The following is a 17,270-nucleotide window of genomic DNA, read 5'->3' on the forward strand; positions in this document are numbered from 1 at the left end:
TGCCTGTGTTGCCTACCCCGTAGCGACGCCTCTGAGCACATGCACTGAAAATCTAACCCATTAAAAGTCATTCTGCACTGTGTACAAATTGATTACAGCAATTGATATCTGATCACTATTCAGGTGTATTGATGCCATTTAAAGCATGGATCTCAGATCAAGAAACTTGTGAGGATTCATCCTCTGAGCTCCCAAATTATTTAGGGCATTTTCATGGGCATATTCTGAAAATAAGACATTGCACTGAAGTGAATTTGTGAAAACTGAAACACATCAGGAATCCTGTGTTTTAATGATGGTTTTTTGCCAACATGAGTCTGAAAAGCTGAACTATGGCAGACGAGATTGAATTTCACATCTTTTAGCAGAATTGGAAAATTAAACAAGCTCAATGTCAAGCTGTTAGGTGGAATTGTTAATTAAATTTAAAGAGAAAATACTCAATCCAAATGGAGGACATAATTCTAGAGTATCTTGTTGCTTCAGAGGACACCCTTAAAAAGCCACATTGATGCCATTATTGATATTTTTCTTCAGGGATTTCTACTTGCTCAAGCAGACTTTTCCATAATGTATTTGTTCATTCATGTTTGCCATGAAAAACTATGATATCATTTTACTGGCCAGACACTCAAACTAAAATGAATTTGACACCAACTGCTAAAGAACCAGAGGAGTCAGTGAGATAAATATCCCAGGTATCAATGATGATGCCCTAATTGTATCAAGTACATACCAATTTTTGAGTTACTTTGGTCAAAAACAGTAGAAATCAAACTCTTGTGAGGTTTTATTTCAGAAAACTTTATTGAAAAGCTTCACGAGAGAAAAAAACAAGTTGGCGATAACACTTATCTACAAATGGCATTTCTGCGAAAAGAGTTTTTGGTGTGCTGTGTTCGCATATTTACACTGCAAGATGCTGCACAATACTGACTGATACTAGAAGAAACTCACATTTAGATCAGTGTTATGACTGCTTAGTTTCAACACTTTCAAGGCAAAAAACCGGAGACAAAACGTGACGAACATGTGTGGACATAAAGTATTCAGTCAGAGAGCTAATATCTGTGCTGAGACGACGATCTCAGTGAGCGCTTTTTTCTTCTTCTTTTTCTAAGGAATGGCCAATAATTTATCAAAAGCCTCAGAAAAAGAAGGCTCATGGTCTCAGGCTCTGAGATTTAAAATGAAAACACTTTCTCTATAAATCCTAAGCTGCTCAGCACAGGCATAAAAAAGTAGCGGCTTTCTCTGTCATGCATGCCTGCAATCTTCTGTAGGATATTTCTCCATTAAACCTGCAGCTGGAGGGAGTCACACAGTGTAATGCAACAAAGAGGCTTTGAGCTGAGGAGAAACTGTGAGCGGGATATTGGCCTAATAGACTCTATGTTGACCACATGCTCTGTAACAGTCAGAATCAGCAGAAAAGGGAAACTGCTTTTTAGGCTAACATTTATGTTTGTCACTCATGAAGAGACATAAATACTGCACTTGTGCATCCTACTTCTGCTTAGCTTATAGACAAAAAAGACAAAAAAAAAAAAAAAAAATTACATTGATGGCAAAACAAAGACCAGTGTCCAACTAAAACATGTATTTGCAAGTGTTGCATCAGGAGGTGTTGTTGTGGATTGTTATTGTGACTGTATTACTGTATGAACTGTTCTTATAGGTGTGGTTGTGGAATTGTTGTCAAAGATCAGAGCATTGGATGAAGAGCGTGCATTGTTGACGCATTCCTTGCATATCGGGGAGTCGATTTCGTTTCATTTAACCTGCAGAACAGAATTATGGAAGAGAGAGGGAGAGAGAGAGACTGTTAGAGACACATAGTGAAGCTGGATGGTTTCCAGCGGGATCTGATGATTCAAGCGCAGCACAGCTGAGCGTCACAAAGAAGCATTTTACAGTTATTTCCAGCAGACCGGTTTAGTAGAAAAGGTTTAAATTATCACCGCATTCAGCAAGCTGTATCCCCATTTATCTTCATCCCGCCTGCACAGAGGCATACCCGGCCCGTCCATACACACAGCCCTGTATAGTCTACCTGCAGTCTTCAGGACACACGGCGTTTCACACAGAGTCATGGACGATTCACCAGAGACACAACAAACGTATGATTCTTCCAACAAGACTAACCACAACACAACCTACACTTTCTCCTTTGGGGGTTTGTAAATGTTAACGTCAAGCTTCCATATGTGAGCAGTGCCATTTAAGAAACTTTGAAAAGTGCAGGTAATAGACATTGAAACTTTGAAGAGTTCGGCTTCTGGTGACCAACCTGTGTGCTTTTCAGAGTTTTACTGTCTTCAGCTGTTTGATTTGGATCTCTCGGTCTTACAGTGTCCTGTTTTGTCGGCTTTGTTTCCAGCTGCAGCAGACAGCTGGAGAAGTAACATTAGCCACAAAGTGCTGGCAACTAGCTGGTGATTATAGACCAGCATTTAGCAGCTAAAAATATTATTTCCCCTTCAGGAGTTGACCTAGAGCAGGGGCAGACAGTGCAAAGGGGCACCTGGTGGCCTGCGAGCAGCACAGAAAGTATGTTTTTAAAATTAAATGAGCACTGAAACATGAGAGGAATATAAAGACGCTTCAGCTCTGTGTCTGCTGGATGTGTGAAGATCTAACCAGGAATACTGAGAGTAACTCGGTCATGCCTGAACCACTGGTTTGCTCCAAAATTTTCTTTTAAAGAAGGTTAAATAACATTCCCATGCAAGTCCGTGTTGTAAAGAAGTTGCTGCAGAGCTTTACAGGTCCGACCCGCAGAGCACAGCTGCTGCGGCTGGTGGCATCACATTGTGAAACCGCAGCAGCCGTAACATCACATTTACTTCTGTTTTGAGACCTCTTGTGTAAGCCAATGTTGAATGAAAGCACCCTTTAGCCCCTGCACAGCTTTGGAAATAAAACCCTGAGAAAAAAAAAAAAAAAGTAGTGTGTAAATGGCATTGGTCAACAGTTAGTCAACAGCGGACCTTGACCTGGACTTTTCAAGCCCTTTCAGCTGAAGAGACTATTCCAGGGTTAAGTTGCACCACACTTCCATGCATGCCTGTTGTAATCACAAACAGATGTGAGGAGTGTTTGTGCTCGCAGACAGCACCATGTGTCATGATGAGAGGGTCACAGTTCATCAGTCACAGCCATACTGAATCCAGCTGGTGCATCACAACAAACAGCCGCTGGCAGAAAAAAAACCATAAACAGTTTGAAAAAACAGATTATTACCCAAGTCGGCCTTGGTTTTATTGAGTAAGGAGCTGTGAGAAATTTGCGAGTTGTGTAAGACTCGTCATGTATGCCACAACAGAATCACTGTTCTGAACGATTTCCGTGACAGTGATGTATTTATGAGCATGTTGTATTAACACCTGCACGAACACGTCACCTGAAGCAGTTCAACCAGTGACACGGTGACTTTTCCCAGGTCGTCATCAACGTTGCCAAACAAGCTCTCATTGTGGGGTTTAGATAGGAATCGAACCACATTTCCCACCAAAGTGACTGATAAGTGTGTCACCATATGAAATATTGAAGTCTGCATGTGTTCGTTGACTGATGTGTGAAGAAAGTGTTGCTCACCTTAAGTTACGCATGGTGAGAGTCATCTGCAGTTACACCTACAAAGCAGCAAAAAAAGTGTCACATTATTCACATTTTCACTTCTCTCATAAGTCTGGTTATTCATGTCAGGGATTAGATGTAAATCTACTTAAGCATCGCTGTAAAGATGAGTGATCCAAGCATCAAATAAGACAGAGGTAATGGAGAATCTGCTTAGGCAGCAGCGACCTCTGCTGGTCAAACTCCAGAAATTCATTCTAAAATGAAAAACGAGCCCAGAGATATGACTTGAATCGAATTTACAGAGAATACAGGTTAAACTATTGAGAATTAATGTATTCTTTAAATGACTGATTAGCATGTGAACTGAATGATACTATAAAACACAAATCATTACAGCCTCATGTTTAAGATACTGGATCTGGATGCTACAGTACAGAGGTGACGTCTCAGTTTTTGCAGACATTCCTCATAAACTGGTACATTGCTTCCCCTCACTCATCCTTCCTTCCTCACTATTTAGATGTAGAAACCTACTGTCTTTTTTCATCCATTGACCCAGCTCCTCCATCTCCAGCTCCAAAACTGAGGGTACATCTTCTTCAAACATTGGCCTGGAAAAAACAGAACAAACCAGAAATTATGGTAACTGAATGTTAAAGCTTTATACTGGATTTCTATTTATTTTTCAACTTTCACTCTTGCATACTTTAGTAAATTGTTCCTGTAAGTGTTTTAAGTACTCTATAAATAAAGATGGATAGGATTTTACATTTTTACATGATTAGCGGACTATTTTATGCTAATTGTGGGAGAGCTTTTATGTCCCATGTTTAAGGCTGAACTCTTACAAAGCAGCCACCAGTAAGATAAAATCAATGTCGTTTTATATGATCCACAACAATCTTTAAGTTAATGGATGGATGAATGGATGAACAACACTCACATCGGCACCTTCTCTGTGCTGGACCCATCCAAATATGGATCATCCTTAACCAGATCTGAAAGAGGAGAACAGACACCGTATTTGTTATTAAACTGTAAACATGTTTAATGTCTTAAAGGTGAAACTTGAAACAAATCTGGTTTCACTCAAGAGCAAAGAAACTTAAATAAAAAAATGACTAAAAATTACTGGAACACCTAAGAGTTTAGTGGGTATGCCTTTATTTCAAACATGGAAAAATAAAATTGCTTCTGAACACACCTGGATTCTTGCCCTTCTGTTTCCGCCTGCGGTTCACAAAAATCGCACAGAGTATCATGCAAATGAGGGCCACCAGCACCACCGGGACCAGGATAAGGATGAGGCTCAGTTCCTCTTCCTCTCCTGGTTCACTGGTTATCCCGTCGGGATACATTGTGCTTGTTGGAGTAGATTCTGTAAAGCCTGTCACACATGGAGATTTCAGATGTGTTGATCAGATTACACTTCATTCAGCCCATCTACTGCTGACATTAACAGGGAAACATCCTCACTGTGTTTTGACCACAGCTGCTCTGACATACCATCAATGTCAATGTTGCGGTTCCTCTTTATATCATCTCCTGAGCCGTGATTATCTCCTTCCTCAGTTCCTGGGATACAATCGGAAATCACAGATGTCATAATGTCTTCTCTTCTCTATGAAAGGACTCTAATTTACATCATTAAGATAACAAATGAATTATTTACCAAGGTCTGAGCCAGTATCTTCTGAAAAGGAGGAGTCCGGTGGAGGACTGGCATCTATTACTGAAATTACATGGCAGTTAGATTTATATTCACCAAGAGTGAAACCACTCGAAAACAGACATGTGGCCAGACATGACACATCCTCATAAGATTGACGATATGATCTTATTCTGACAAACAACAACGTGCGTTGAGAGTCTGACAACTTCTGAAGATAAAATCGTGAAAGACCTGATTGGTTAAAACAAGAGAAAAGCAACCCTTTCATAAACTGTGAGCATTTTGGGGGGCATGAGGAGTAAAAACTGTGAAAAACTGCAACATGATGCAAGCAAGAGAAGGAAATGACAAAAGGAAGGTGCCTTGATGTTCTGAGACAAGAAGCACAAAAACTCAACTGACTGAAAGCAAAGCAGAGCGAGCTTCAGACCAGACACTTTTTCTCCATTCATTGTATTTTTTTGTCGGCTTGAAGAACACAAACACAGCTGCAGGTATACAGTATAGCACTTTTTTAATTTGAAACCTGTAAAAACAAGTCAGCTAGAAGAACTCAACGGTCACGACGTCCTTCTATTGACATCTTGTGTTGGAGACACTAAAGTCAGCAAACTAAGCAGCCAGCCTGAGCCTGTCCAGTCTTATAGTGCCAACATTCAGACTGTCCTCAGTCCAATAAGAAAAGTTACTGAACTATAAATAGAAAGTGGTGCTTTTGAAAATTATTAACTAAAAACAAACTAAAAACACAGTGACTCACTGCTACTAGCTTGTGATAAATTGTACATTCTGCTTGTTCAACCAAGTAGGAATTTTAGCCTTAAAACCACATTTGGATGACGATGAGCATTTGTTTCAAACATGTAGATCAGATTTTTCTGTTACATATTTAAGCATGTACAGTTCATCCCTACAGCTACAATATTACTAAAGTCACTCAACACACATGTGCATAACAGTAATTATATCTGATTAAACATATTTAATCCTACCTCTTCTTCTATGGTCCAATTTACTCTTTAGTATGTTTCTGCTTCTTATAAAGCCTGTTTATTTCATTCCCTGAAATTCATTCGAGAATTTGTGTGTAAGCATATATACTGCATCAACTGAGCCAGAGGCTTGTTTCTGGCTTTGTACATTAGTGTGTTATCTGAAATTCCAGCACATCTGGGAATTTTAGTTCAAAGACAGAGGTTGAGTGTGATCCTGATAGCCTGCCTCATGAATCACTCTGATAGGTTTTTTCCTGAAGCGTGCATCACAGCTGAAGCGAGGCCTTGTTGGAGTTGCCCCACACCTCCACACAGTAATTCATATATTATCTCTTAAACACATGTAAAACGTTGTGGGGTTGAAGACAAGACCACACATGCACACATCCATGTACTCTCAGGCACACACACTCACAAAAGCTTGCATATTTGTAACATGTCTCAGTTGTCTAGGTCTATTATGTGTTTCATTTGCTGTAAAATGTTCTTATTGCTATCATGTTTACAAAATACATGCTAAAATCCTACACTGAACTTCTCTAAACTTTTAAAAAGAAGAACATGAAAACACTCTTAGCAGGAACTAATCAGTCTGAAAGCTCAAACCGTGTGAAGGCCCAATCAAATGTGAAAGTATAAATACCCATATACTTTAGGGAACATGATGAACTGTTGTTGTCATTCTCTTCCCACCTGGTGTTGTCGTGTCACCGTCACCTCCTGCTTCTGCTTCTGGTTCCTCTTCTGGTGTCTCAGCTTCTGGATCGGTGTTCTCCTCTTCCTCGTCTTGACAAAGCACTACCAAAAAACGCCTACTGTTAAGATCACATCACTGAATAATGAAAAAAGCTGAAACACCCAGGTGGGCTATATGAGGTCTTTGCTTTTCACGCAGAAGCGTTTGAAAGGGAACATAGCTGAGTCAGACTGCACAGGAACTCAAGACTTCCTTTTGAATCATTTCAAACTGTTGCAGCAAAAATCAAAACTGTTGCTAAATGTTCTCGACGGTCGGAAAGGAGTAGGTACAGACGTTGAGTAACTTCTTCCTGACAGAACTTTGTGAAAACAGATTTCTTGCAATAGTTAACCATACATCAAAATTTCAATGTGAATTTAAACAAAAATATCCAAGTTGTGACACTGATCTTCTTGTAAGTAATCTAAACCTCTGTGTCATAGCTTGAGAAAAACACCAAAACAAACTCTTAAAAACAAGAATTAGTTTCAGGGGAAAAAAGGCACATTTCTGACAGAAATGTTGTTCCACCGTGACAACAACAACATCTGAAGACTGTAATTAACAGCAGTCAGATGCTCTTTTCCCATGCAGAGTTATTTAACTTTAAAAGCAACACAAGTTCTTTAATCCTCACATTATCAAAAGTCATCTTTTCTGGTTTTGGTCATGAAGTAACTCTAAAAACCACACAGTCTCAAATGTTTACTGAACCATGAAAGGAAGGCAAAGAGGAGACAAGACAGCGAAGGGTGCTGTTTTGTTTCAACTCTGCGAGGAAGAAATATGTGATAAGGCCTACCTGACTGAGTCAGAGCGGTCAGCAGCAGCAGCAGCAGCAGCAGCAGGGGGGTCTTCAGCCGGGGGCCTCTCATAATACCAGGCCGAGAGGCAGACATGGTGCCATTGTGTGCCCGCGTCCGCCAGCACCGTCACAGCATCACACTTCCTGATCTGACTTAACACGTTAAATAGAAGGAAAGGGAGGAAAAAAAAGAGAGAGAGAGAGAGAGAGAGAGAGAGAGACTCTCCCTCACACGCACTCACACCCTCAGACTCACTCAGATAACTCACTCGGATGTGATGCAATCAGCCGTGTGCTTGTAGCCACAAGTCTGACGGCTCTTCAGCTGCAGTGCAATCACATTCCTGTCAGGTAGGTATGTTTGCCTTCGAAGTGAGGCCGAGAGAAGAAAAAACAGCCTGTCTGCATCCACTGAGGGCCATCCGCCGCTGTGCCTCCGGAGGAAATGTGTCTTCTTGCTGTTACAAACTCCAGACCTGCAACATTGTTATCTTATCTGTTGGATTTGCTCGACACTCTTTATTCTCTTTCCCAGTCTACCTCTCTGTCCCTTTCTCCCTATTCTCTTTCCTTCTTTACACTCTTCATCCTTCTCTACAGCATTTGGACTCTATTTCTTTTGACCTCTCAACGTCTCAACCTTCTTTACCCTTTATCCTTCTCTCCATCCCTCTCTGCTTTCCTACTCTCTCTCTCTACCCTGCAGGGTTCAGTCCCTCCTGTTGTGGTGTTTCTGCTCCGCCCTCTGCCTGAAACTGGTGGATGCAAGAGTTCAGTCCCCAGCAAAGGTGTTGCCTTTCTGATCCGCCCAATTTAGCTGGAAAAAGAACCTGAAAAGCTGTGTCCCAATACACATGTGGCTTCAGGGCGTCCTGACAGTGTAGCGGTAAAGGAGACTGACTCCGGTGCAGAACAGGTAGGAGCAGTTGTGAAGGCTTTCTGTTAAACCCTGCAAATACTTCACACAAATAAGAAAATACAAATTGGTCTGTAAATACCTTCCACTTCATGATGGTCAGTTAGTGTTTAAACAAATAACGTTGGATAAATATTGTTTCAGGGCCCTTTTCACAGCAACTGGTACAGGAATTGGATCAACAGGCTGTAATTTGGGTCAATAGTACCCAATACATTATTTCTGGAATGAGCCATTTATAGAATGGACATGTGTAATTAGATTACATGCTGGTGTATCTTTCTTGGCTGACAGCGAAAATAACCCTACACTGTAAATAATTACCAGGATTTCACAATAGTCAACTGTAAAATTGCACTCTAAATTGCAGTATTATTACTTTACAGGATTTAACTTTAATGTTCACAGTATGACACTGTAATTTAGAAGTTTACTATAAAAACAGTGCCATCACAGTAAAGCGCTGTATTATTTGTTGTTTTAATTATTACTGGGATTTCACAGCATTTCATTGTGTTATTTCAGTGCAAAATGCTGTATTAAGACTCTCCACGCAAAAACACAGCAAATTACATGAACCGCACTGATGTTGGTGCTTGGACTTGATACCACCCGCCCAGAAAACAAGAGAAGGTAATATAGCCTCGTTTTCCACCTTTGCGTTCACTATATTGACATTTTAAATGAGTGTGACCCCCACCTCAGCCACACAGAGGATTAACACCGTCAGTTGGTTTGATGAACTGTCTGTGTGAGCTAAAGGGACGTTTTGTGACACTGTTTGCTCCACATTTTGATTTGAGGCTGTGGCTGCAGTAACCTTTGCAAGTTAGATAGTTGGTTTGATACGATGCAAAACACCCACGCTTACGTTTCTCTTTCGTCTTGCATGTGAAATTCTCAGTAGAGCAGCACATAGGCTAATATATCGTCGGTGCTTTTTTTGTTTTTGTTTTTTCCAAGTATTTCTTGATCCATCAACGGCTTGTAACCAGGGTGTTTGTCTTTTAGGCCTTCTACTCCTGATGGTATATTTCAAAGAGCTTAAGACCTCCATCATGCTTGAGACTGATGTCAGTTGTTTAAAAGATAAATAAGCATGTAGTGATTGCATAAGTAAGCACAAATTTTGCTGCAACAGATGTATGAAACGGGGATCCTATTTTACAGCCATGTGCCAACACTACTGAAGTACAAAGGACACAGGAGCTGCCAACCACCCCCTGCTTGATTGTACAAGGTATTGTTACTTTGATTTTAACTTTATATTTGTAGGAAAAATTTGAAAACTGTGAATATTATATAAATGATTATAAATCCATTACATATACTTACTGTAACTGGTTGAGTGATGTTTTGAAAATGTTTTTGCTAAATTTTGTATCTTATCTGCATCTCTTCTGATTCTGATCTTTTCTGATAATCTTTTCTTTGAGCATTGAAAGTTCCTCGTCATCTCAATGACACATTCACCATTCCACATCTTTACGACAGCAAACAACTGCTTATTTCAGGTGACCTTAAGGGTGTGGATGTTGTCGATTGAGGAACAAGGTGTTGGGACCATACAGCTGTTGCAAATTTCATACATTTTATAAAGGAGCTTGTATGCTTGTTCTGAATATGTTGGAAGCATGTTTGCCCAGGAAAGTTTACTGTTAAAGGTGCATTAAGGAGTTTTACAACCTTAAAAATACTTATTTTCCACCATAAATATGTTACACATTTTTAATGATGTGTACAGTGCGCCCTGACATATTCATTACAAGTACCTCTAACAGCGCTAAATTGTCACTTGAAAGTTGCAGTGCTGGTCCGGCACCAGCATTTTTTTGGGGGAGAATTTGAAAGGAATGACGTAATGCGCGCTCAGTTTCGCTTTGTCCGCCATTACTCCGCCAGATGCTTAGTGAGCAACAACTGAGCAGGAGCTTCCAGAAATTAAGAACAGACTGGCCTCTAGCACTGCCACAGCTCCAGCACAGACTCCACCAGGTAAAAGAAACTTAAATCTTACTTGAGCGCTACTAAACGATCGAAGACGGAGTCCCCTTCATCCGTGCACGCGAGCCACAAGGACGAGTTTTTCACTAAGCTGCATTACGCCCAAGGCCTGCAGGGGGCGCTGTTTCGCATAAAATGTGCAAACTCCTTAAAGGAATACTCCACCCAAAAAACGATTTGGCCTCATTTTCTACTCACCCTCATGCTGAGAAACACTCTGGAGCACTTTTTTGACGTTTCAAATGCAGTTGGAGATGTTTGGGGATTTTCGTTGTCAACAAACAGGGACCGACAGAGCCCGACAGAAGAAATGGTCCATAAAATCCACAAAACGTTCCCATTTTCCTTCATACTGCTCGTCCGCTGTAATCCAAGTGTCCTGAGTGCGTAACGTCCATAATTAATTCTTAACGAGGTCATTTAGTACATTTTAAGAGCCCAAACAGTGCGCTCTGTACAGCTCCATTGCATGTCTGCACGCGCACCCTGAACTACGGAAGCCGCGGCAGACCAAGCAACACGCTTGTGCCCTTTCAGCAGGACACCGAATTCAAAGCTTTAAAACAGTAGCCAATCACTTTTGTGATTGTCCACAGCTCGGTTACTCACAGCAGAATATATACAGCGGAACTTCTTCTTCTACGCTTGCAATTTAGAAAAGTAGTCGCTGAAAGCGCGCAAGCGTCTGGCTTGGTCTGCCGCGGCTTCCGTAGTTCAGGGTGCATGCGCAGACATGCAATGGAGCTGTGTGAGAGCGCCCTGTTTGGGCTCTTAAAATGTACTAAATGACCTCGTTAAGAATTAATTATGGACGTTACGCGCTCAGGACACTTGGATTACAGCGGACGAGCAGTATGAAGGAAAATGGGAACGTTTTCTGGATTTTATGGACCATTTTTTCTGTCGGGCTCTGTCGGTCCCTGTTTGTTGACAACGAAAATCCCCAAACATCTCCAACTGCATTTGAAACGTCAAAAAAGTGCTCCAGAGTGTTTCTCAGCATGAGGGTGAGTAGAAAATGAGGCCAAATCGTTTTTTGGGTGGAGTATTCCTTTAAGGCACCTTTAAAAGTAATATTGCACTTTGCACTTATCGCAAGCTTGATTAAAAAGTGAAAAAAAAGTCATTATTTTGTTCTGTTTTCTTTTTTGAGCATAAAGTGAGATGATGCATACATTACAATTAACAAATGGATTTTACAATATATTACAATGTTAATTAAATTGTAAATTTACAGTAGATTATTGGTTAATAATTGCATTACTTTCACAGTAATTCAATGTAAATATTTTCACAGCAATTTACTGTAATTATTTCACATTAGTTTACAGTAAGTCCACAGCTAATTACTGCTATATCACGTAACTCCTGGGGCATGGCAGCCATGAATTGGTAAAGTGTTGTTGTTTTATTGTAAATTACTGTGGAATAGTTACAGTTAAGTACTGTGAATTAATTATGGTAAATTGTTGTGAACATATTTACAGTTCATTGCTGTGAAAGTAATGCAGTTTTTAACCAATAATTTACTGTAATTTTACAATGAAATTTCTTACAGTGTACTTATTAAGTACATATGGTTCAGTTTGTTTAATCAGCTACAGTGAAATACAGACAGAGAGGGAGAAATAGTTGCATTAACATGTAACTGGTTGCTAAAATGAGTATCAGCAAGGAAAGAAAAGGAGCATTCATTTATATAGCACCATTCAGACACAAGGTCATTCAAACTATAATTCATACAATGCTTTACAAGGAAATACATTGAAAAGGTAAACTAAAATCGATTGAGATCTGTAGCGGAGCCAGAGTGGGGGCAAGGGGGCGGTCGCCCCAGGGCCCACAAGGTCATAGGGCCCCGTTTCATGTGATGTGTTCACATTTAATCAAATAAATTCTTATAATAAAATGTGCAGTGTGTGCAAGAAGGTATACCATATGATTGTGGGCTCCAATTTGCCAATTGTTACATTATGACTGTCCATGAATGCATCAGAGCTGTAAGCCAGCGCTGATTGGCTGTGAAGCATGAACAAGTTTTTTTCTTTTGCACTTGATCTGAACTCTTTGGAGGGAAGTTAAACAGTATGCTAAACACTGTGTTTGCCACTAGCGGTACTACCCAAAACCTTACATCGGAGCCATTGGTGAGTCAGTGAAACCTTCAAAAATATTATCTTTGTCAGAATGCTGTGGTCTTAAACACCTGCCTATTTGAATGTGCCTTGTGTTGCCCTCAACTATAAGAGACCACCTAGTCTATTTTTTTCTAATATACGTGAATTCCAAAAGATATAGATAGCTGTGTCTATATCTATCTGAATAGATTGTGTAATTTTAGACCAGCTGTGTTCATTTTATATTTAAGCTGTATCAAAGATGGTATAGATTTAGCCAGTGAGTTTTTATCTGAGTTTTCAGCACCATGGACAGCAAACGCTCAGAGATTGACACCTGTGTGTGCGTGTGTATGTGTATTTGTTCTTCAGAACAAGTTTGTGAATTGGTTTGTGACTTTATTCTGCTTTCTGAGGCATAAAGGTTTACTTGGCTCAATAAAAGTGAGCATTAGTGTGTTTGATGGTAGCATGAGGTATTGTTTGAATGGTAAAATTACTATTGTAAGGGCCCTCGAGAATGCTCCGCCCCCTCTGTACTGAGACCCAAGCTCTGCCTCTGATTGAGATTATGAAATACATTTAGAGGTGATTAAGAAATGTATAAAATGTCCATTATTTGATATATGGACAACTGCTGCTATTGTTGCTGCTCAAATAAAAAGAAGAATAAATAAAGGAAAAAACTTTCTGAGGGTAAAGGTTTCAAAATAATTAAAATCTATTGTTAATTGGAAAACCTGAGCAAAAATTTATATTTTACTCCTGTGTCAGCCCTCCTCAAGTGGTCAGAAGGTTTGTTCCACAGGTGAATAGAGCAGTAAGTAAAGTAAACTTTTAATGACTGAATGACTGAATAATTAATTATTTCCACTACTACAATGAACTAGAAATGTGCTTCAAAGTGTTGTGATTTCCAAAAGCTTTATTTTATTTTATTTTATTTTATTTTATTTTATTTCTGGACCGGGAAATAAGTTTTAGTCTAGATCAATGACGTATAGAATTATTCTATACGTCATTGGTCTAGACACTCACCCGGCCGTAATTCAGTGACGGACCACTTCCTGTTGTCATTGTCGCTGGTCCTCACGTGTGTGGGGTTTTCAAAATGGTAAAGATTTACATCTGAGAGTTTTTAGGATTATCTAAACATAACTAGTGTTGTCGAATGGTCGCTTAAAGTGTCTTTTTGTTGCTGTTTGTTTGTTCGCAGCCGAAGTCTCAGAAAGGAAGAGAGAAGGAGAAAGTGGTTCATCCGTACAGCAGGAAAGCTGCTTATCTGGCCCGAGAGGAGATCCGACTGAAGAAAAAAGACAGGTGAAACACGAGGAGCATTTTGGAGAATGTCAGCACAGCTGGTCATCAAGTTTAAAGCGTTTTGGGGCGAGGCAGTCTTGATGGGCGCGAGCAAATGACGGATCCTCCAGAGCTCGGAGACATTCCATCTCTGAAAAACTAAATAGATTCCGCAAAGATGTTATAAGTGCCTCGTATAAACCTGCGCCTGCGATAGATTGAGACAATGGTATACTAATTTGTACTGGTATAATACGCGACGGATCTTTGTGCAAATAAGGGATCCATTATTTGCCCAGTGCAAACGGTAGATCGCCCCCAAAACGCTTTACAGACTAATTGATTGATCACATGTGGAAAATGGTTGCTTTGCAGCAGCACAGACAACAGAAATAGTACAGTGAACAGGAAAACAGGCGTCTGTCTAATAAGATAATATCACAACAGTCCGGAAGTTTCAAAAAGTTTCTCTCTTGTTGCAGTCGGAAGACTGAAAAAGCTACAAAACTGAATAACATTGGTGAGTTAAAATTGAAAATATTTTAGAGAGGCCTACCAGCAGTTTTTTTTTCTTGTAGTTTATGTAAAACTGTCATTTTTGGTTTTCAAGGTGAGAAGCTACTGTGGTTTCAGAGTCAGCTGGATCCGACAAAGACGACTTACACAAAAAAAGATGCCTGTGAAATCATTGAAAGGTTTGACACTGCTCTTTCTATTCCTTCCTTTTCATACAGCCTTCTCATCTTAAAACTGCATACATGTTTATATTATTTTAGCCAACATTCAGTAAATTTACATTACTTTATGATTCACATGATGCGAATCATAATTCACTTCATGATTCGGGCCATATATGAGATATCCATTGACGTGTGTTGTGTGTTCAGGTACCTGCACAGATTTGATTCAGAACTGGAGCAGATCGAGCTAGCAAATGGGATCAAAGGTCGGCAGGGTCGTCTCCACGGTGCCAGAGAAGCCGTCATCCAGCAGACCATCGAGAGGGAGCGGGCACAGTTTGAGGGCGCCGGCTTTGGTGAGTCCTGCTCCTTAAGATATGTTGCATGCACACATTCAGTGATAAATGTTATTATTGGTGTCTTACTTCTCAACGTTTGTTTTTCAGAGATTCCTGATGTCATCAATTCAAAGCATCTGAAAACCTTCAGGTGAGTGAAAGACAGCAGTCACATTTCCTAGCTGAATGTGGACTAAATGTAGAATAACTGCATAATAATAACATTATGAAGTCTGTGGTGCTCAGTTATAAGTCTGTACTGTGTTCATAACGTCACCTTTAATTGTCTCATTAGCCTCCCAGAAAAAAAAGAGCATCACCAAAAATACCACAAAAAGTAATTCTCATAATTATCAGATTGTCAAAACGCAAAGTAACAATGCGACTTAAACAACCACTGGCTGAAAAGGAATCCAGAACACTCAACATCTGTAATGTTAGTGCTCGCAGGTTTTGTGTACATCGTTGTAGTTAGTTGTCACTTCACCCCCGTTCAGCAGAAACAGGAGATGAGTTTTCCTCTGATTAAAGTTAGTGGTAGTACTACTCGGGTTAAATGATCCCTGCAGAGGCAGGTTTAATCCTCGGTGCTTCCTTCGGAGTTTCTCCTCAGAATTTTTACTAAATCATTAAAGAGATTGAAGAAATGTCAACATTATTGACAATCAGGGTAGATTTGTTTTAAGGAGGAAGGCATAACTAACACACTAACATTCTCAAACCTGAACAGTGACTGTGGGAGTTAAATTTTGTTTTCTTCTTTTTTTTTTATGACAGAGAATGGACTGGAGATCTGAAGAAACTCCCAAATATTAAACTGCGGAAAGTGTCCAACAAAGATGTGGACAAAAAGAACGAAGAGGAGAAACACGATGCAGTGAATGAAGAGGAAGAAGAGGAGGATGACGATTTGGGTGATGAAGAGCTGGATGACACGCTCCTCATGTCGGACTCTCCTTGAAGCCTTCAATATTCGGTCGTGACTGTATGAGAGCTACGAAACAGCAAATTCAACACAGACTTTAAGCAACGTGTGTTTGTGTTGCGTGGTCTGAAGCGTCCAGCAGAGGGAGCTGCAGTGGAGGAGTAAAGCTTGATCAAACCAGCCTTCTGATGCTCGTGCTGCTCAGTAACTTCACACCGGCCGGTCAAGGGTTTCTACATTCATTGTTTATTGCACAGACAAATATGTACGATGTGTAACCTGAATGTTCCACTTTTATCCAGAGAAAAGGGGGGAAAAAAATTCATAAAAGATGTTTGTGGCTCCAAGATATTTTAAACTGTAGCTTGAGAGTTCGGGAAAATCTCAAATTGAACCTGTAGAAAAGTGGACAAGTGTAAACAACAATCGCCTTCGGCAGAATGACACCGAAAACTCCTTCAAACTAATGTAAAAATATGAACAGATGGCAACTGTGAAAACTCTACTTCCATAAATGACCGATCCGAGCCGATCCACAGTAAACTGCAAACTGTCAAAAACAAAACATCATTAAACTTCTGTCCCTCTACAGTTTCTATATATTAGAAAATAGCTTCAGCTATGAGAGTGAATAAAGATTTCAAACTGAGCTAAAGATTGAATTTGAATATTTTCTCCTAAGTTTTGACTCTTTGGTGTCTGAGGACCTGATTGTCCAGTGAAGGCCTCAGTATGCTTCAGTCGACGCGCTCGTCAGGCTTTAACGGCATCCGAAATACGGGCAACAGTGAGGAAGACGGAAGGAAAGCTGCTGCTTCCAGCTTGCTGTTTTCACACCTCAACTTCACGATGCCCGGTACATCCCAATAGAAAAGGCAGTTCACAACCTGCGTGACTATAATAGAATCAGAAGTAGAGCATCGGTTTCCAACCTGAGGTCACGAGGCTTCAGCTGCTCTGAGATTGTCAGATTTGCTTTTTCTAAAAAAAAAAATCTTAAACCGTCTTTGAATCCCACCGTTGGAGGTTTAATCCCGTCTCACCTCGTCCATGTGTCCTTGGATAAGACACTGAAGTTCAAGTTTATAATCGTTGCTTGCGGTGTGCACGCTGCGTGACAGGCGAATGAAAAGAGCATTGAAATCAGTTTAGTACTAAAATGCACGATAGAAGTGCTTATTTCTGTACGTTTCACTGT

At 40.2% G+C, this 17,270-nt stretch overlaps 2 protein-coding genes across 2 annotated transcripts; one reads left to right on the top strand and one right to left on the bottom strand.

The window, feature by feature from the left end:
* Positions 1–882: 882 nt before the first annotated feature.
* On the bottom strand, positions 883–7,968 carry tmem154 (transmembrane protein 154). Its single transcript, XM_030095110.1, has 9 exons — positions 7,791–7,968; positions 6,943–7,047; positions 5,255–5,314; positions 5,089–5,157; positions 4,787–4,969; positions 4,526–4,580; positions 4,117–4,193; positions 3,598–3,635; positions 883–1,781 (listed from the first exon to the last, which is right to left on the bottom strand). The coding sequence occupies exons 1-8, from the start codon at positions 7,885–7,887 to the stop codon at positions 3,604–3,606; spliced, it is 678 nt and encodes a 225-aa protein (XP_029950970.1). The 5' UTR covers positions 7,888–7,968; the 3' UTR covers positions 883–1,781; positions 3,598–3,603.
* A 5,900-nt stretch (positions 7,969–13,868) lies between these two features.
* Positions 13,869–16,722, top strand: tma16 (translation machinery associated 16 homolog). Its single transcript, XM_030094713.1, has 7 exons — positions 13,869–13,944; positions 14,047–14,150; positions 14,612–14,649; positions 14,740–14,824; positions 15,017–15,165; positions 15,256–15,298; positions 15,925–16,722. The coding sequence occupies exons 1-7, from the start codon at positions 13,942–13,944 to the stop codon at positions 16,106–16,108; spliced, it is 606 nt and encodes a 201-aa protein (XP_029950573.1). The 5' UTR covers positions 13,869–13,941; the 3' UTR covers positions 16,109–16,722.
* The last annotated feature ends 548 nt before the right edge of the window (positions 16,723–17,270 follow it).

This window comes from Salarias fasciatus, chromosome 6 (assembly GCF_902148845.1).
Source record: "Salarias fasciatus chromosome 6, fSalaFa1.1, whole genome shotgun sequence".
Classification (NCBI taxonomy): domain Eukaryota; kingdom Metazoa; phylum Chordata; class Actinopteri; order Blenniiformes; family Blenniidae; genus Salarias; species Salarias fasciatus.